Consider the following 19,869-nt stretch of genomic DNA (forward strand, 5'->3'; position numbering starts at 1 on the left):
AAGGTGGCAAAATGATTCAGTGGGTAGCTGCTGCCAAGCTTGACAATCTGACTCTGATATCTGAGACACATGGCAGAAGGAAAGAACCAACTCCTGAAAGCTAGCCTCTGACCTACACACACACACACACACACACACACACACACACACACGTCATATAAAATATAATTTCTCTTGCATTTATTTGTTTGTTTAAGTATGCAGAGGACAACTTTTGTGAGTTGATTCTTTCCTTCCATTGTGTGGATCCAGGGTGCTGGGGTTGAATTCAGAGTGTGAGCTTTGGCGTCACAGCCACAGTGCCAGCCAAAACATAAGGTGTTAAAATGTTTTTAAAGAAAATAAACTGAGTACGATGGTGCATGCCTATACATCAAAGCACTTGAGAGACAAGCAAGGTCAGTCTCAGGATACATGAAGTTTAAGGTCAACTTGGATTATATGAGATCCTGTCTCAAACAGTATGCATTGGTTAGTTAGCTAACCCTTTGTCCTGGGAACTTCTCTCAGTAATAGGTAAGCGATGGGAAATGAGTTGATAGATCTACATTCCATCAACTCCTTTGCCACAGCCAAGAGATAAGCACAGTGTTGTGCCCACTGAAGAGATGGAGAAAACAAGGCACACGAAAAGGAAAGGTTCTGCCTAGGTAACTGGAAAACCTGTATTGAAACTGGGGTCTCCCAAACCTGACACACATTTCTTTTGGCCAAGGAATGGCACAGGTGACATACACCCACAGTGAAGTCACCAACCCAGCACAATGATTTAGAAAGAGAACAGAGAGCAGCCTTCAGGAGGTTGGCCATCTTGACCTAGAACTTTTTCTTTGCCCAGAGGAGCAGAGCTGAGGAGGCCCACAGCTGAGAGGCGGGCCCTTTGTTCAGGAAGTAAACCTCCTATAGTATTTCCCCTGCTCTGCTACTTGTCACCGCTGTCGCTGAGTGCTCTCAGCATTGGTCCTGGCCTACATCTCAAGAAACTCACGGTCTGGAGTTGATGAAGCCAGAACAGCATGGGCCCAACTTGTCAAAGTTAAGGCTAAGCCTTTTTCAGAGTCTCCGAGAACAAAGGAACTAGGGAAGCCAGAGAAGAAAGGAAGGCTTTCTGGAAAGGGAGCTATTGCCAAAGGACTTTGAAGGAGCCTATCGGGTCAAGTGAAAATGCTTGTGAGTATGTTTCGAATTTTTCAGTTGGGCATCGGTGGCGCACGCCTTTAATCCCATCACTCAGAAGGCAGAGGCAGATGGATCTCTGTGAGTTCGAGGCCAGCCTGGTCTACAGATCGAGTTCCAGGACAGCCTCCAAAACAATACAGAGAAACCTTGTCTCGGAAAAAAAAAAGGTTGAATTTTTCTTAGCATATATCTTCATTCAACATATTGGAAACATTACAGCAATTGTCAAGTCATCCACTCAAGTCAGTCAGGTTCTTTAATTTAATTTACCACATTTATCCCCTTCTTCTTCCCAAAGAGTCCTTCTACTTTCATGTTGTATAATCTCTGTCTCTCTGTCTCTCTCTCTCTCTCTCTCTCACACACACACACACAGAGAGAGAGAGAGAGAGAGAGAGAGAGAGAGAGACAGAGACAGAGACAGAGAGAGAGAGACAGACAGAGACAGAGAGAGAGAGACAGACAGAGAGAGAGAGAGACCTGGTTCTGTGTGTTTAAAAAGTCTGATACTTCTCTTTGCCCACAGCCTCACTATGATACCCTGACTGATGTGGAAGTCACCCTGTAGACCATGGTGGGCTTAGACTCATGTGGAAGTCACCCTGTAGACCATGGTGGGCTTAGACTCATGGAAATGCTCCTGTTTCTGCCTCCCAAGCAGGGGATGACAGGCAGGCACTATCAGCCCTCACTGATATGTCCTCTTCTGAGTCGGGCTTCCTTTTCTTAAAGCAATAATCTCCAATTCTATCTATTTCCCTGAAAATGGCATGGTGTCTTTTGTTTTTTAGTTTTTGGGGTTTTTTCTTGTTGGGAAAATCTTTGTTGTGTTATATACTGATTTTTTTTCAGACAGGCATGTAGACTTACACCTGTGATGTCAGAATTAAGACTGAGCAGGAGAATTACAGTAAACTACAGGTCAATATGAGCTACAGAGTGAGACCTGTCTCAAAAACTCATACACACACACACACACACACACACACACACACACACACACACACACGAACATACTCATGCATACCACATTTTCATTATCTATTCATCTGTTGATGGGCATCTAGGTGAGCATGGACGGACAAGTGTCTCGGAGGTATGTTGACTTAGAATCCCTCTGATATATGCCAGGAGTTGAATCCCACTGTTAGATTTTTTTTAGAGGTTTTTCAAATTTCCTTAGTGGCTGCACCAGCTTAAACCCCCTCCCCAGCAGTGTATAAAGGTTCCTCTTTCCCCACATGCTCTCCAGCATTTGTTGTCTTTTATTTTCCTTTAAGTTTTAATTAATTAGCCAGGGTGGTAGTGGACACCTTTAGTCCCAGCGCTAGGGAAGCAGAGGCAGGCCAACTGGTCTTCAAACCAAGTTCCAGGACAGCCAGGCTATACAGAGAAACCCTATAGACATAACAGTAAATAATATGTTTGTTTAAAAAAGGGGGAGGCAGAAAGACGGCTCACTGGTTAAGAGCATTTGTTGTTCTTGCAGGGATCCCGGGTTCAAGCCCCAGTACCCAAACCATCCATAACTACAGTTTCAGGGGATCTGATCCCTTCTTCTGCCTCGAGTACCAGGCACTCACGTGGTGTACAGACATGCATAGATGTGATCAAATCTCTCATGCATATAAAATAAATAAATCTTGTTTGTTTATTTGTTTGAGACAGGGACTCGTTATGTAACTCTGGCTGTCCCAGATGCTTGTGAGTTCAAGGCAGGCCTGGTCTACAGAGCTAGTTCCAGGATAGGCTCCAAAGCCACACAGAGAAACCCTGAAAAGAAAAAAAAAATACTGTCTCAGCCAGGAGGTGGTGATGCACCCCTTTAACACCAGCACTCAGAAGACAGAGGCAGGCAGATCTCTGTGAGTTCGAGTCCAGCCTTGTCTACAGACCAAATTCCAGGACAAACGAGGCTACACAGAGAAACCCTGTTTCAGGAAAATAAAACAAAAGGAAAAGCTGTATCTTAGTTTCTCATGCAGACCAGGGTAGCAACAGAGTCAATGCGTAGCTGAAGCTGGCCTTGAATGTCTGATCCCCCTACCTCCAGCTCTCCAGTGCCAATGCACCCAACTTCTGTGTCCCTCCCTTGAGAGAGAGATGGCAGCTAGCCTGAGGGCATGTGGTGCTGTTCTCCAGAGCATCAGTCTCCAGGCCCACTCAGCCAACCCCGGCACTCTGGTCATGGTTTGAGCACAACGCGTCAGCGCAATGTCCCACATCTTCAATTACAAAACAGGACAAGATGCCCTGATGACTAAATCTCTCCCCTCCCTCCCAGAAACTCAGTTCCAGACACCTACTGCCCGTTGGAGGCTGCTGGAGGCAGCAGGTCAGCAGTTCCAAACACAACAACGGTTTTCCCTTTGGCACTCTAGGCTTCTCTAAATCCAGGCCTGGCCTAAACCAGCCTGAACGGCTTGGCAGCTGGTCCAGATGGCTCCAGTCCCAGTCCCGAGGCCAGGCAGCCCGCAGGAAAGTGGGGGCACTCCAGCTGTGGAAATAATGGTCTACTGTGAACCCGGATTCGCCTCAGATGTGGGAGTCCGGGCATCCGGTTAATGAAATGGATATCTGCAGTCGGGTCGACTCTGCCACAGTGGGGCCTTCGTTTGAGACAGGTGCATAGACAGAACTGTGACCACACTCTCTCTCCTGGTGTTCTGCTTCCCACAGTGTTCTAAGCATTTGATCCCTATGACCTGATTTCATCTTCGCGGTGACTAAAGGAGGTCCTCTCCTTCCAGGCTCAAGGTGGACAGAGTGAGGGCAAATATGGGGAGACCAGGAATTGGTTGTTTTATTTTCTTTTTTACTGTTTGAGAATTTCATACAAGCACACAGTGTGTCTTGATCGAGTCTCTTCATCCCACCACCTCCAGGCGCGCCCTTATTCCCATACTCAATTCCTTCCCAGTTTCATGTACTTTCAGGTACACTGAGTGCTGCCCATTCCTGCATGGATACAGGGCCACCTACTGGAGTGTGGGCAGCCTCTCAGGTGCCACAACCCAATAAAACTGACTCGCCCTCTCCCAGCAGCCAGCTTCTCTAGGGCTGAGGCTCCCCGACCACCCCTCACTTCACGCTGGGGTTCTGTCTGGCTTTGTCTTGTTCATTCAGTCCTGGCCAGCATGAGTTCATGTGTGCCAGTGTCCCCTGTTATGTCCAGAAAACTGTTCCATGGCAGTCATCCAGGACCTCTGGCTCTTGCAATCTTTAGCCCTGGGAGGAGAGTGTGTGACATAGATGACCCATTTAGTGCTAACACTCTGAAGTCTCTTGTTCTTCCCACACTGACTAGTTTTAGGACTCTGTATTGATGGTTTTTAACCAATGGCTTTTTTTCAAAGATTTATTTATTTTTGTTATGTATACACACACCGGAAGAGGACATCAGATCTCATTATAGATGGTGTGAGCCACCACGTTAGTTCTGAGGAGCACCCACACACTCAACCTAGAGCCTTCTCCCCACAGCAGCCTGCGTTATTATTGTCAAGGAATGTGCAATGATTACCATGACTGTTACCAGAGTGAGATTTAACTTGATTTGTTTCTAGGAGGCAGAATTTACAGGGCTGGGGAGTGACCCCAGGGTCTTACATATGCTAAGCAAACACTCTACCCCTGAGGGCACACCCCTAGTTTTCTCCTTCTTTTTCTTAGAGTGTGTGTGTGTGTGTGTGTGTGTGTGTGTGCGCGTGCACTCGCACACGTGTGTTCTATGGTGAACATGCAGTTCTCTCCTTCTAACCCCTGGATTCTGGTGATCTAACAGGACTGGCAGCAGGTGCCACCTCACAAGCCCCACAATGAATGCTTTTAATTATGACTGTTACCCCAAGTCTAGCCCTGCTTAAGCTCCTTCTCTGGCTGTGGTCTTTCTGGGGCCCCAAGACTCTGCCTGTCTCTGCTGGTGCTCCAGGATCTGGTCAGAGTTCGTTCTTCTAAGACCCTGTCTTACCAATAGCCTGGAGGCGCTGGTTTCTTTTTAGGGCAAGCCTCATGAATTAGGAGGACAGGTTGGCTGATGGGGTGATTCATCATGGAATCTCCAGATTTTCTACTGCCACTCAGGCCCAGCCCAGCCCAAGTACGTTGGTGAGTGGGTATCTGATGTGTGTCCGTGTGTTTCAGAGCCCAACCTAGCCTGACCCTGAAGCCTTTCTTATTTAAGTTTTCAAACTCAACAAACAATCCCTGGTTCCTACTTGGTTCCTAGACACTCCAGAACTAGGATTCTTCCTTATCTTAGGGCAGCATAGCTGATCAGAGCTAAGATATGGAACTGTAGGGACAGCAAAATGGCTAAGTAGATACAGGTGCTGGACACCAAGTCTGACTGCCTGTGTTTGACCCCAGGGTTCAGGTAGTGAAAGGAAAGGAAAGACTCCCACAAGTTGTCCTCTCACCTACACACACACACACACACACCATGGCAAAATAAATAGCATACATAAAAAGATTAAAGAAAAGGGAAAAGAAAGAGGGTAGCAGCCTGGGCATCATGAGGTGTGCAGAGATGAAGAAAGCAGGAAGCCGGACCTAATGGTGCATGTCAATAACTCCAGCTACTGGGAGTTCAAGGCCTGCCTGATCAACCCAGTGAATTTCTATCTCAGAGGGAGAGAGAGAGAGAGAGAGAGAGAGAGAGAGAGAGAGAGAGAGAGAGAGAGTATGTGTGCTAGGGAGATGGTTCAGTCAATAAAGCATCTGGGAGGAGAGGGGATGCTGATTTCAGAGATCCCTTTTTCTTCTGGGAGTTGGTGACTCACTCCTTTAATCCTAGCACTTGGGAAAAAGAGGCAGGCAGATCTCTGAGTTCGAGGCCAGCCTGGTCTACAGAGCAAGTTCCAGGACAGCCAGGAATACATGGGAAAAAATCTCAAACAAAAAATAATAATAATAAAAATAAATCAGTTTATCTTGGTAACTGGTAGTATCAGGGTTACCAAAGCAAAAGCTTCACCCTAGTGTCTGCCCTGGGAAAAGCCTACATACTTTGTTTTGAAGTTACATTTATTTATCTATATATACACTTATTTTGTGGGGGTACGGACACATGGTATGACTCATGTGGAGGTCAGAGGACAGCCTTCAGGAGGCTGTTCTCTCCTTCCACTGTGTGGGTCCCAGGGATTGAACTCAGTCCCTCAGGTTTGGTGACATCAAGTGCCTTAGCCTGCTGATCCACCTCTCTGGTTCCCATCCTTCAGCAGACAGCGCCTTCCACTGCTAAATCTTTGGAAACCCGGGCTTAGAGGAGAGTATTGCTTCAAACTGTCCCAAGAAGCAGAACCCACACCTTGGTGATCTGCCGTCCGATCTGCTTCTATGTGCCCGACTTTATCCTGAGCGATCACAGGTTACCAGAGAGAGAAGCACTGGTCCTGAAGCTGCAGCTCAGTTGCTAGAGAGATTAGCTAACACAAGGGAATCCCTAGGTTTGATCCCAGCACCACATGAACTAGCTGTAGTGGGTCATGCCTATGATCCTAGCATTTGGATGTTGAAGGCAGGAGACCATAAATTTAAGGTCATCATTGGCTACATAGGGAGTTACATAGCCTGGGCTACATGAGAACCTAGAGAGAGGAGGGGTGCAAGAGAGAGAACACTAACAAACATGAATAAGAATACCTGGTAGGTGACCAGGCCCTGGGGTGAGTCCCTGGGGAATTCCGGGTCTGGCTCAGTCGGGGCTTCCCCAGCCTGGCCTGGGACCTGCCTGAGGACCAGTCCCTAGCCTGGTGGGCCTCTTAGTTGTAAAGCTGGTTTGAGGGTGGGAGGCAAGGAAGGTAGCAATTTCCATAGAACCCAGCCTTGCGGAACCCGCCCCACCTGATGCCAGAATAAAAGGGAGCCGCATCTGGCCTGGGATCCCAGCGTTTAGGAGGAAGCAGGAGGTTAAAAAAAGATCCAGGCCAGCCTAGGCTATGTTAAGAGGTTCAAGGACAGCCTGGAAGAGGAGGAAGTGAGGAGAGACAGGACCATTCAGCAGGCCTCCGATGTCAGCACCCAGAGGAGAGGACAGATCCCACACTACCAACCCAGGTGGGTTCCCAGGATGAAACTGGGAAATGCTTTTTGCTTAACCAGGGTCTGGAACTGGGCTGGGAGAAGGCAGGTGGCTGGTAACGGTCATTCCATCGAAAGTAGGACACCCTTTCTCAAGAAACAAAACACAGGACACTGGGAAGATGGCTCCCTGGGTCAGAGCGCACTTGATGTGCGAGAGTGAGGGGCTAAGTTAGAAGCCCTTTCCACCATATTAAAAGGCCAGTAAACCCAGCATTTGGAAGCAGGGATAGACAGTGGGTCCCGGGAGCTTGCAGCCAGTCAAACACTCACAATGACCTCCAAGTTTAGGGAGGGACCCTGTCTCGAGGCAATAATGCAGGCCAGGGATAGAGGAAAACACTGATATTTTCCTCTCACCTGGCAATGTGCACACGTGGGGGTGTGCCCTCGGGTGCATGCACCACACATCACGCGCAGGCATACACACTCTCGGATTCTTAAAGAGCAGGGCCAGTGAGATGGTGCAAAGGGTGAAGGCACCTGTCCCCAAGCCTGATGACCTGAATTTCATCACTGGGACCCACGCAGCAGAAGGAGAGAACCCACTTCCACAGTCCTCAGCCTCCACGCATGCTCCATGGCACTTGAGTGCTTGCACAGGGTGGGGGTGGGGCCGGGAGAGAGCTTAAAAGCAGAGGAGGAAAAAGAGGAAGACCCCACTCTCCAGCATCCTGTGAGTGTGGGGTGCAGCACAGGGGGTAGGGGTGGCACTAACCACAGGCTTCCTCTCTCTGCTTGCTAGAATGTGGATGTGAAAAGTTCCCCTCAAGGCCCACATGTTGGAGGCTGGGCGCCCAGCGCGTGGTGCTTTAAGACAAGTGGGCTAGTGGGCGGAAGTCACTGAGACAGACCGCCTTTCCTCTCTCTCTCCGTTCTTCCCTCTCAGCTTCTGTAAGGTAAGCAGCTTCCTCCGCCATACATTGCTCTCTCCTCACAGGCGCAGAGCAGTCAGGTTGATGCACTAAGGATTACAGCTGCGGAATCTGTAAGCCAAAGTTTATCTTTCTTCCTTAAAAACTGTTCGTGTCTCTGGGTGTGATGGTTTATGCCTCTAATCCTAGCACCCAGGAGGCATTATACAAGCAGATCTTTGTGTTTGAGGGCAGCCAGATCTACATAGCAAGTTCTGGGACAGCCTGGGCTGTCTCAGAAAGAAAGAAAGAAAGAAAGAAAGAAAGAAAGAAAGAAAGAAAGAAAGAAAGAAAGAAAGAAAGAAAGAAAGAAAGAAAGAAAGAAAGAAAGAAAGAAAGAAAGAAAGAAAGAAAGAAAGAAAGAAAGAAAGAAAGAAAGAAAGAAAGAAAGAAAGAAAGAAAGAAAGAGAAAGAAGAAAGGGAACGAGAAATGAAAGGGAAAATATCATATAACAGAAACAAGTCTCTGTTTTTGCCCAGCACATTCTGCCTTACCAGGCAGCCAAGAGGTTCTTCTAGTGGCAACTACAGAGCTGTCACTTTTGAGACAGGCAGCGCATGCTAAGATTGATGTCAAAGCATCACTCCAAAGAATGTGCAGAATTTAAACTGTGTGTAGCAGTACATGCCTATAATCCCAACATTCAGGAGTCTCAGGTAGGAGGGCCCTGAGATTGAGGCAAGCCTAGGCTACATAGCAACACCCTGTCTCAAAATAAGATATAAAAAGATACCAGTGTGATGGCACACACCTTTAACCCCAGTAATGTGGGGCAGTCAAAATGGGAAGAATAGGAACTCAAAACCAGCTGAGCTACTGGGATTCTGTCTCAAGGGGAAAAAAAAAAGGTGAGTTGGGGCTTGAGAGGTGGCTCAGTAGTTAAGAGCCCTGAGTTGTTTGCAGGGGGCCTGAACCCAGATCCCAGATCCCAGTACCCGCATCAAATAGCTCACAACAACTTGCAACCCCAGCTCCAAGGGATCCAGTGCCCTCTTTTGTCTTTGATAAACCCTGCTCTCTCATTCAAAACAAACAGACAGCCAGGTGGCGGCCAGCCATGCACCCCTGAGCTCCAGAGGCAGAGGCAGCTGGATCTCTGAGTTCCAGGCCAGCCTGAGTTCATTCCAGGACTACATAGTGATACCCTGTCTTGAAAGAGAAACAAACAAACAAAAGACCCACATACATGCAAACAGATGTTAACAAGATGCTTTGGTGGGTAAAGGTATGTTTTTGTGCAAGCCTGAGTTCTATCTCTAGCTCTTGAAGTGGAAGGAGAAAGTGACTCCCAAAAGCTGTTCTCTTAACTCCACTTGAGTGCCATGACACACGAACATACCCACACTCATCTCATAGACACACAATAACAACACATTCAAATTTAAATTAAAGAAAAAAATATATATATGGGTTCTTTTTCCAGACAGGGTTTCTCTGTGTAGCCCTGGCTGTCCTGGAACTTGCTCTGTAGACCAGGATGGTCTTGAACTTGGAGATCCACCTGTCTTTGCTGGGGTTACAGACATGTGCCACTATCACCTAGCTTAAGCATAGGAGTGGGGTTTTTATTGTTGTTGTTGTTTTGAGACAGAATCTCTCTACATAGCTCTTGCAGCCTTGAAACTCACTATATAGATCAGGTTGGCCTTGAACTCACTGAAGCCTTTTAAATAAAAGGAGATAAAATGTAAAATGGGGGGGTGATATACAATTCAAAGATACAGTGCTTGCCTAGCATGCATAAGCCCCTAGCTTCAATCTCAGCACTGGGAAAAAAATTTAATTATCTTTTTTACAGGGGGCCCTAAAGTTTCTGGACTTTGAATTTCCCAGTCTACAGACTTCTCTTGGCGTGACATGGGTCTGCCTTCCTGACCCATCACGTCACTCTGGGCGGGGACAGAACAGGATGGAGACTTTGAGACCCAAATAACCTTGACCCAGACCCTGTACTCCCACGCTCGCTCCACTGGGGGAGCGTGCTGTCCAGTTTGCTCTGATAGGGCAGGTCACTCTCATGCTCCCCTCCTCCCAGCACCCCTGAGGTTCTCTGCTGGGCCTCTGCCCTGGAACCGGACCCCACAACGATGAAGGCTGGGGGTGTCCTCTGGATCCTGCTTCAACTGCTGCTGTGGCCACAGCCAGGGACAGGTGAGTCCAAGGGCAGAGCCCTGGGGGACCGGGGGGTGTACTTGCTATGAGGAACCGCACTGGGGCAAGGCTCCAGGTCTCAGCAAACAGTCATCAGGGCACCACACATTTCCAGGCCCTGAGGAGTCAAGGAAGGGGTGCTGGAGGGGAGACCTGGGAGCAAAAACTAAGGGTGGCTTCCTGGAGAAGGGACTCACACAACTAGGATGGGAGGAGAGAGAGCTGGGTTTGATTGAGAAGCAGAAAAGACAGGATAATTTAAGCAGAAAACAAAAACAAACAAACAAAAACCAAAGTTACAGAACCAATTGCCCGAGGAAGAGCACAGATTCCAACCACTGGGATATAGCGATTAAAATGACCAGGAGGCTCTGAGTGTGGAAAAACTTCTCTGTATCCCCAGAACATAGGAGGCTAAGGCAGGAGGATCATGAGTTTGAGGTTAGCCTGGGATATGTAATGAGTTAGAGGCCAGCCTGCACTATATAGCAAGCCCCTGCAACAAACAAAATAACTTACCTTCCTATATTCAAATTATACCTCCTGCACTTCCTAGCGGTGTAACCTGATGCAGCTAACATGTCCTCCCCATTTCAGATACTTCACCTGTGACAGGAAGCTAATGAGACATGCCCATAATGTTTGGTGAGGATTGAATAAGTTATATATATGTCACTTGGAGTGATCTCTGGCACATAGTAAATGTTTAAATAAACGTTGGCAGTTATTCAACAACCTCTAAGTCCACTGTGGACCTGGTAACCTAACATCTGGATTCCTTTCCTTTGAAAAGGGAAAAATCCATTCTCCTCCTCCCCTCGGGTTGTTTGTCTGTCCATCCGTCTGTACGTCTGTTTGCTTGAGACGAGGTCTCACTTGGCAGTCAGGATGGGTTGGAGCTGTGTAGTTCAAGCCAGTCTTGAACTTGTGGTGGTCTTTCTGACTCAGCATTTTTGAGTGCTGGGATTACAGGCATGAGCCATCATACTTACCTTCCATGGTGTCATGTGACTACTTTTGAAGTGATAACGAACATCTTATGCCACCAGTAGGGTGTGAATGGTGAGCCAAAGACATTATTCCCATTTAAATCTAGATCAGTAAACCATGGGGTTCATTGGGGTTGCTTATAGGAACATACATCATCAAAAGCCCATCCCCAGCATGAACGACGACTCACAGAAGCTGTATTCCCCTAGCTTCCCGCTGAAATTTCAGGCAGCTTGGCTGGTGGGAGAGTCCCTTCTTCCTTTTTTTTTTTTTTTGCTTTGTTTTTTTTTTCGAGACAGGGTTTCTCTGTGGCTTTTGGAGGCTGTCCTGGAACTCGCTCGGTAGACCAGGCTGGTCTCGAACTCACAGAGATCCGCCTGCCTCTGCCTCCCGAGTGCTGGGATTAAAGGCGTGCGCCACCAACGCCCGGCTGAGTCCCTTCTTCCTTACAGTTGCTGCTGTTTATATAACCTTGGGAGGGGGCATCTTAAATTTTGTAGGTTTTAGGAGTTTCCTGAGACTTCTAAGTTGGTTTACTTCCTGAGCCTTAGTAAGAGGTCTCAGATGAGAGAAAATTTCTATATAACCCTTGGGTATCCTTCAACATACTTTTCCTTCTAAAACTGCCCAACTCTAATCTGTCACCAAAAACTGTCTGAGCTGGAGAGATGGCTCAGTGGTTAAGACAGTGCGCCATTGTTACAGAAGACCCACGTTCTGTTCCCAGCACCCACACTGGATGATTCACAGCCACCAGTATCTCCAGCTCCTGTATAACCAAAACCTCTGGCCTCCACAGGCATACACACCCTCTGACACACACAATTAAAAATAATAAAAATAAACTTAAGATAATAGTCATTTTTAAATAACTTACTTTTATTTTATGTATGTGCACTGGTGTTTCAAACACATGTGTGCCCGTGTGAGGGTATCAGAAACCTTGAAACTGGAGTTGCAGATGCGGTTTCTGGGAATCAAACCCAGGTTCTCTGGAAGAGCAGTCAGTGCTCTTAACCTCTGAGTAATCTCTCCACCCCCAAAGTGATTTTTAAATGATCTGTTTTTATCCCTACATCTGTAGAAATTCCCCACGCTTTGTTCTTTGCCAACACTATACCACCAGCCACCTAACTCCCTTGCCTCTTGACTGTCTGCCCCCCCTCCGTTATCCCAGCACCTTGAAATCCATTTCCACATAGCAAGCCAAACAACAATATTAGAATGATGTTTTAGTCTATACTTATGAATATATACCATGACCACAGCAACTCTTTTTTTTTTTGTTTTTGTTTTTTTGTTTTTCGAGGCAGGGTTTCTCTGTATTGTTTTGGAGGCTGACCTGGAACTCACTCTGTAGACCAGGCTGGCCTCGAACTCACAGAGATCCGAGTGTGCCACCAACGCCCGGCCACAGCAACTCTTATAAAGGAAAGCATTTAATCGGAGCTGGCTTACAGCTGACCTACACCATGCTGGAGGAGCTGAGAGTTCTACCTTAGGATCCACAGGCAGCAGGAAGAAGAGAGAAAGCCACTGGGCCTGGTGTGGGATTCTGAAACCCCAAAGCCTACCCCTAGTGACACACTTCCTCCAACAGGGCCACACCTCCTAATCCCTCTCAAGTAACACCACTCCCTAATGACCAAGCATTCAAATATGTGGGCCTCTGGGGGGACATTCCTGTTTAAACCACCACAGGTGACAACCTGGCCAGGTCTCTCTCCTGCTTGTAATCTTGCCATGGCTCCCCAATGTTCATAGACAGTCCAGCCTCCTTAACCAACAGACAATAGTCTGGGTGTCTCAGTTTCCTCCCCTACTCAACAGCATGCTGGTCACAGTGGTGCAGGCAGGGACATTAGGAAAACGTGACTTGAGCAGGGGGAGGTTCAGGAACAAGTGAGGCTGGGTAGCTGGGCTGATGTGTTCTTTCCTCCCACAGCCGCCTCCTCACCCCCGGTCATGGACTCCGTCATCCAGGCCCTTGAGGAGCTTGAGCAAAAGGTGCTGGTGACGGAGGCCAGCAGCACTGCCTCCGCATGGATTCTGTCAGCCAGGAGCTCCAGCCCCCACAATTCTCTTCACCAGCACTTGCTGCGGAAGGCACCGAGCCACAACACTATGGAGACAGATCTCCACTCACTGAGCCCAGAGCTTCAAGCCCTGATTTCCGAGGTGGCCCAGCATGACATACAAGATGGGCAGGAATACGGCGTGGTGCTGGCACCAGATGGCTCCGCGGTAGCTGTGGAGCCTCTGCTGGTTGGGCTAGAGGCCGGCTTACAGGCGCACAGTGCTGCCAACTCACCTTTAGAGTGCCTGGCCATGCCGTGTGATGCTAGCGACACCTTGACAAACACTGGAGCCGTCTGGCCAGGACTCATGGATGCCTCCACAAGTGCCTCTTTTACAGATGGTGGAGCCACTTTACCAAATGGCAAAGCCAAGACCCCCACTACTGTGGACAGACTCCTGGCGGTCACCTTGGGCAGAGACTTAGGTCTGACGTTCCTCAACAGTTCCCAGGCTCGGAGTCCTCCAGGCCTGGGAACCGAGGGCTGCTGGAACCAGCTCTCTGCCGGCAGGGTCTTCACCCTGCTGGACCCCAAGGCATCCAGGCTCACCGTGGCTTTCCTCAATGGGGCCTTGGACGGAGCTCTGCTTGGGGACCACTTGAGCCGGGCCTCTAAGCCCCGGCCACGCCTCAGCTGCCTGCTGAAAGAGTACTATGGAGCTGGGGTGGCTGGAGATCCGAAGTTCCGAAGTAACTTCCGAAGGCAGAACGTGGCTGCTTTGACCTCAGTTCCTACCCTGGCCCAGCAGGTATGGGAGGCCCTTGTCCTGCTACAGAGGCTGGAGCCAGGACATCCCCAGTTGCAGAACAAGAGCCAAGAAGAGCTGGCTCAGGGAGCCACCTTTGCTACCAAGGAGTTCACTGAGACTTTCCTGGGTAAGGAGTTCCCCCAGCCCCTCCTACATATATACCCTCAGCACCCTTGCGGTCAGTGGCACCCAGGACCCAGGGAACCCAGGGGGACAGCAGAGCCTGTAGATAGGGACAGCTGCCTGGTCAAAGAAATGCAAGAGATGGTCCTTGAAGAATAAATAAGGAGTTCATCTGATTTAATTTTTTTAAAGAAGGGTTGGTAGTGTGCATGCAATCCCTACCACCAAAGTAAAATGTGCATTGTGGTACATGCTGGCAATCCCAGCTCTTGAGAGGTAGAAGCCAGAGGAACAAGAAATGTCAATGGCGGCCTACAATACATATCAAGGGCAGCCTGGGCTTCATGAGAGCCTGAACGCTAACCCCCCCAACACACACACACACACATACACACACACACACACACACACACACACACACACTGAAAGTCAACACATGGGGACTCTTTTTATTTAACTACTTTATTGAAAAAGGGTCTACATAGCCCAGGCTGGTCTTGAACTTGCAAGTCCCCTTCCTTAATCTCTCAAATGCTGGGATAAGCAGGGATGCACTATCATACTCACACTTGTGAGCTTTCTTCTGGAAGTGGCGGGACACACAGCAGATTCCAAGACTGTCTGTCGTGTGTGTGTGTGTGTGTGTGTGTGTGTGTGTGTGTGTGTGTGTGTGTGATCTGAGCCATCTCCCTGGACTAAAACTAAACTCTTGCCCAAATCCTGGAGGCCGGAGGGATGCCCTCAGGCGCATTTTAATAGAAATTCAGTCTTCCAGAAGGAAATGCTTAATGATCAGAGTCTGCCTTGCTCCTGAAGGATGCCCAGCCATTCTCCCTCGCTGTCGCTGGGGAGCCGCGCCCTATCGAGGCAACCCGACGCCACTCCGGCTGCCGCTCGGATTCTTATATGTGCATCATACGTACGTGCCAGCGCCACCTTGCACCACCTTCCAGCGCTGCGCCGCCAACATGCGCTCCATGCAGCGATTCCACCAGAATGAGCGCCACTGGAATGACATCGGCTACAGGTGGACCTGGTCTAGCCACTGTGGGAGAGGCTGGAAGGCAGGGAGTAAAACAAGTGGGTGGAGACGGGCAAGTAGAAGTAGGAGTTCGTAGTGGGCGTGGTCAAGAACCAAGATGTGATCGAGATGAGGAGCTAGGTCCCGGACTGGGATGGAACTATGAATCCCGCAAGGGATGGGGAGGGGAAAAAGGTGGAAAGGGACTTGACGAGTTCTTAGGGGTGGATTCAGAAAAAGGTAAAGCTTTTTTGCTTTTAGAGACAGGGTTTCTCTGTGTAACAGCCCTGGCTGTCCTGGAAATCACTTTGTAAACCAGGCTGGCCTCAAACTCAGAGATCCACCTGCCTCTGCCTCCCGAGTGCTGGGATTAAAGGTATGTGCCACTACCGCCCAGCTGATTTTATTTACTTATTTTACTAAGACAAGGTCTCATAGTTGGCCTGGAGCTCGCTATGTGGAAAAAGCTGGCCTCGAACTCAAGAGTTCTGCCGGCTTCTTTCTCTGAATGTTATGACTAAGGCATTTCCCACCATTCTGCAAGAGAGAACCGTTTCTGGGGTGACACGTGGTACTCAAATGACTGAATTGGATGACACAGAAACAGTGTACCGCTCTTGCTGTCATGTGGCACAGGGACAGAATCTGGGGGCGTGTCCAGGTTGGGCGTGGCCAGGTAAGGGGCGGGCGTACCACCCTGCTTTACTTAAGTCCTATCCCCTCCGCAGTTTCGTGGTGGGCTCCGATGGCTATGTGTACGAGGGCCGCGGCTGGCACTGGGTGGGCGCCCATACGCGCGGCCACAATTCCCGCGGCTTCGGCGTGGCCTTCGTGGGCAACTATACTGGGTCACTACCCAGCGACACGGCGCTGAACACGGTGCGCGACGTGCTCCCGAGCTGCGCCATTCGTGCAGGCCACTTGCAGCCAGACTACAAGCTGCTCGGCCACCGTCAACTAGTGCGCAGCGACTGTCCCGGGGACGCGCTCTTCAACCTGCTGCGCACCTGGCCTCACTTCGTAGAGGTGAGCCTGCCTGCCCATGTGCCTGAGCTTAGCCTGTCACCCCTGCGCCTTCAACGCATGAGCCAGGTCCCAGCCTTCAGTCACTGCCCATGTCCTGTCCTGACAGCTTGTCTTTTGCCTAACTCCTACCACTTCTGCTGGCACCCCTCTGACTTATAACCTCAGTCTGACCTTCGTTACTCATCCCTGTTAGATTACAGACCTGCAGCTGCCGGATCTCTTCCCCCAAATCAGGCCACACCCACCGAAAGTCTCCGAAATTGTGTAGCAGACCACTGTTGCCTTTCTGATGCTCTCTGACACTCATGCCTGAGTGCTACGAGAGACTTCCGGGGGGGTACACATCTCAAATAGAGAGTCTTCCAAAGTAACAATTCTCTATAAAGTCCAACTTGGTTGTTTTTACTGGGGTTACTTACAGGAGTATGGATAAGGGGCTCCTTACAGGATCCCGCATGTCTTAAAAACAGCTGTGCCATGAGAACAGCCACCTCAACACGGGTGATAGTCATGAAAGCTGCAACCCTGAAGTCTCGCCCCCTACATGACTTGCAGGCGGCTCACCAGCAGAGTCCCCTCTGGGCGATTTCTGGCAGCCGTGTGGGTCAGTCCTGTCCCCCATCTGGCCCCCGACCAGTTGTTTAAGCTTCCATCTAATCAACCTTGATTAAGGGACCCTAATTCTTTCCTTCGGGGAATATTTCTGATTTGTTTTGTTGTTTTTTCCTGAGGCAGGGTTTCTCTGTGTATTCCTAGCTGTCCTGGCACTTGCTCTGTAGACCAGGCTGGCCTTGAACTCAGAGATTTGCATGGCTCTTTGAGTGCTGTCACTGCCCGCCTAACAAAACCTTCTTACCTAGTGCTTGACTGCTTCCCTGACTCTTGGCAGTAGACCACATGGTGTGAATACCCACACCGCCCTCCCAAGCCCCACCCCCTCCCCCACACCTCTATTCCCCCACCCCTCCACCTCCCCACCCCACCCCTGAGATATCCAGCCAGGAACTCCTGGGGTGTTTTGGAACCCAAGTTTCTCTCTTTGGGGCCCTATCATGATTGTGTGGACCTGATGCTACTCAAATGAAACACTCATCTGAAGAGCAATTTGTCTTAGGTCCTTACTACTTAACCTATGGCATCTTTTATCAATTTATGATAATGCCCAAGATAAAACCTTTCTGCCTACATTACCTTCTCCCAGGCCACCCAGCCTACAGCTCATTCCAGCCTGCCATCCAGAAGCCTTCTGTTCACACAATACTAGTTAACCTAGACTGTGACTCTTTACCCCATAACTTCAATCCAGTCCCTACCTCTGCATTGTTTTCTGTGGGGACACCGGACCTTGAGCTCATCTCAACTCTGAGGGTTCTGGATAGCTCTGACTCCTGAAGATTCTTGGGTTTTTGTTTTGTTGTGTGTGGTACCTGCCAAGACTCCTGAAGATTATTACATTCGGGCAATCTAGATGTAGCCAGCCAGCACCACCAGCCTAAAAGCCTCATCCTAGACTCTGACTTCAAGCACTAACTTACCACACCAGAACACTCATTACCTGTGTCTGTTTTGTTTTGTTTGCTTGTTAAACAAAGTCTTGAGGTCTAGCCCAGACTAGCCTTGAACTCACTAGCTCACACTGGCCTCTGCCTCAAGTGCTGAGATTGGAGAGTCCAAATATATCACATCCAACTGCGGCTGGATTTAGCTTGATTTGGTTTTAATAGGGATTTGTGTAACCTGGATTTATTTTTTGAGACAGGGTTTCCACTATGTAACCTCAAACTCATAGAGATCCACTTGCCTCTGCCTCCTAAACGCTGGGATTAAAGGCTAAAGGCATGGACCCTCATGGCTAGCCCAATGTTAACCTTAAACTTTCAAAATCATTTGACCTCAGTCTCCCAAGGGCTGGGATTACAGATGTTCCCCCACCACACCCAGCTAGTCAACTTTTTGTTCCCTCCTCCACTTTGGGGCCCTCTCCTGTCCCATATCCAAGATTCCACAGCAAGGAGGGTGGATCCAACCATGCATACACCCTAAGTCTCATATTCTCTTATCTCTTTTCCAGGCTGAAAATTAAGAACTCCTCCGAGGGAGCCTTGGAGATCCAGGAGATGCTACCCCAGATGATGCTCCGAGCAGCCCCTGACCTCCAATAAAGGAACCTCTGAAAAGAAATCTCTGTGAGCATCTCTTTGCTCAAAAGCCAACTCAGACCAAAATGCAGTAGAGAACCTCCTTGACAGGAAGCATGGCTTTGTATTGACAGGGTCTCACTATGTAGCCCAGGTTGTCCTGGAACTGACTCTAGCTGGTCTCGAACTTACAAGAGATCTGCTTACCACTGCCTCCTGGATGCTGGGATTAAAGGTGTGCACCACTGACACCCAGCCAAAGCTAGAGATCCTGACTCCAGCATGACAGAATAAATAAAACTGGATATGGGGCTCACAGGCATAATGGTAGCATTGGGAGCTCCAGCAAGGAGGACTGCTTTGAAGCTATGGGTACTGCGACTGCCACTTCATATCAATGAGCACCAGAGAAGCAGAATGAGGGAGGCGGGGTGGTTTATTTACGACCTTGCAAGGTCAAATGCCAACAAAAATGGCAGGTATGCTGAGTTAGGAGGAAGGGTTTTGTTTGTTTGTTTGTTTCTAACGTTTCTATTCAAAAGCCCTTTCTCACTTTTTTCAAAGTATGGTCTTAGTCATAATGTAGAAAGCTGCCTGTATCTCCAATCCCGAGATAATGTTTGGTTTGAGAAAGTTAGCCGGAACCCAATGACTCCTACTTATCTGAAACCTAAGCCCATCTAATCGACTTTTGTATTGAAAATCAACCACTGTATTTTGTTTCCCACCAAGGTTAGAGGCTAACCTTTACGACAGAACCAAGGAGACAAAAACAAACAAATAAATTTTAGTATAAAATGATGATTTGGAGGCAACCCTAGAACTTCCTGTTGGGGAGTGAGAAATCGAAGCCTGGAGAAAAAGTAGCCAGGAAAAGCAGTATTTAAGAACAAGTTCCTGGGGGCTGGAGAGATGGCTCAGAGGTTAAGGGCACTGGCTGTTCTTTCAGAGGTTCTGAGTTCAATTTCCAGGAACCACATGGTGGCTGTAATGAGAACTGGTGCCCTCTTCTGGCCTGCATGCAGACAGAACACTGTATACATAATAAATAAATCTTAAAAAAAAAAAAAAAAAAGGCAGGTTCCCACCTCACAGTGGTGGAACACACCATTAATCCTAATCCTAGTACTTGGGAGGCAAAGGCAGGAAGATCTCTGTGAGTTCGAAGCCAGCCTGGTCTTCAGAGTGAGTTCCAGGACAGCCAGGGCTGCACAGAGAAGCCCTGTCTCAAAAAGAAAAAAAAAATCAAAATAGAGCTGAGGCTGTAACCCAGTAATAGAGAGCTTATCTAGCACAAACAAGGCCTCCGTCCCATCTCCATCCAGCACTGCATAAGCCAAGCATGATGATGCACACCTGTAATTCTAGGGCCCAGGGGCAGAGGGCAGAAGAATCAGGGATTCGTGGTCATCATCA

General features: G+C 48.8%; 1 protein-coding gene across 6 annotated transcripts; it reads left to right on the forward strand.

Annotated features, from left to right (window-relative positions):
- The first annotated feature begins 938 nt into the window (after window positions 1-938).
- Pglyrp2 (peptidoglycan recognition protein 2) lies at window positions 939-18,496 on the forward strand. Of its 6 annotated transcripts, XM_040737658.1 has the most exons (7): window positions 6,110-7,239; window positions 8,009-8,251; window positions 10,214-10,329; window positions 13,265-14,272; window positions 15,085-15,295; window positions 16,018-16,315; window positions 18,387-18,496. In XM_040737658.1, exons 3-7 carry the CDS (start codon window positions 10,266-10,268, stop codon window positions 18,396-18,398), a joined length of 1,593 nt encoding a protein of 530 aa, XP_040593592.1. In that variant the 5' UTR covers window positions 6,110-7,239; window positions 8,009-8,251; window positions 10,214-10,265; the 3' UTR covers window positions 18,399-18,496. The 6 variants fall into 6 exon arrangements, with proteins under 6 accessions (XP_021090480.1, XP_040593592.1, XP_012978366.1 ...); XM_021234821.2 differs by lacking the exons at window positions 6,110-7,239; window positions 8,009-8,251 and adding an exon at window positions 939-1,170; XM_013122912.3 differs by lacking the exon at window positions 6,110-7,239 and having other exon boundaries at window positions 7,936-8,251.
- The last annotated feature ends 1,373 nt before the right edge of the window (window positions 18,497-19,869 follow it).

This window comes from Mesocricetus auratus, unplaced genomic scaffold (genome assembly GCF_017639785.1).
Source record: "Mesocricetus auratus isolate SY011 unplaced genomic scaffold, BCM_Maur_2.0 Super-Scaffold_100676, whole genome shotgun sequence".
Classification (NCBI taxonomy): Eukaryota; Metazoa; Chordata; class Mammalia; order Rodentia; family Cricetidae; genus Mesocricetus; species Mesocricetus auratus.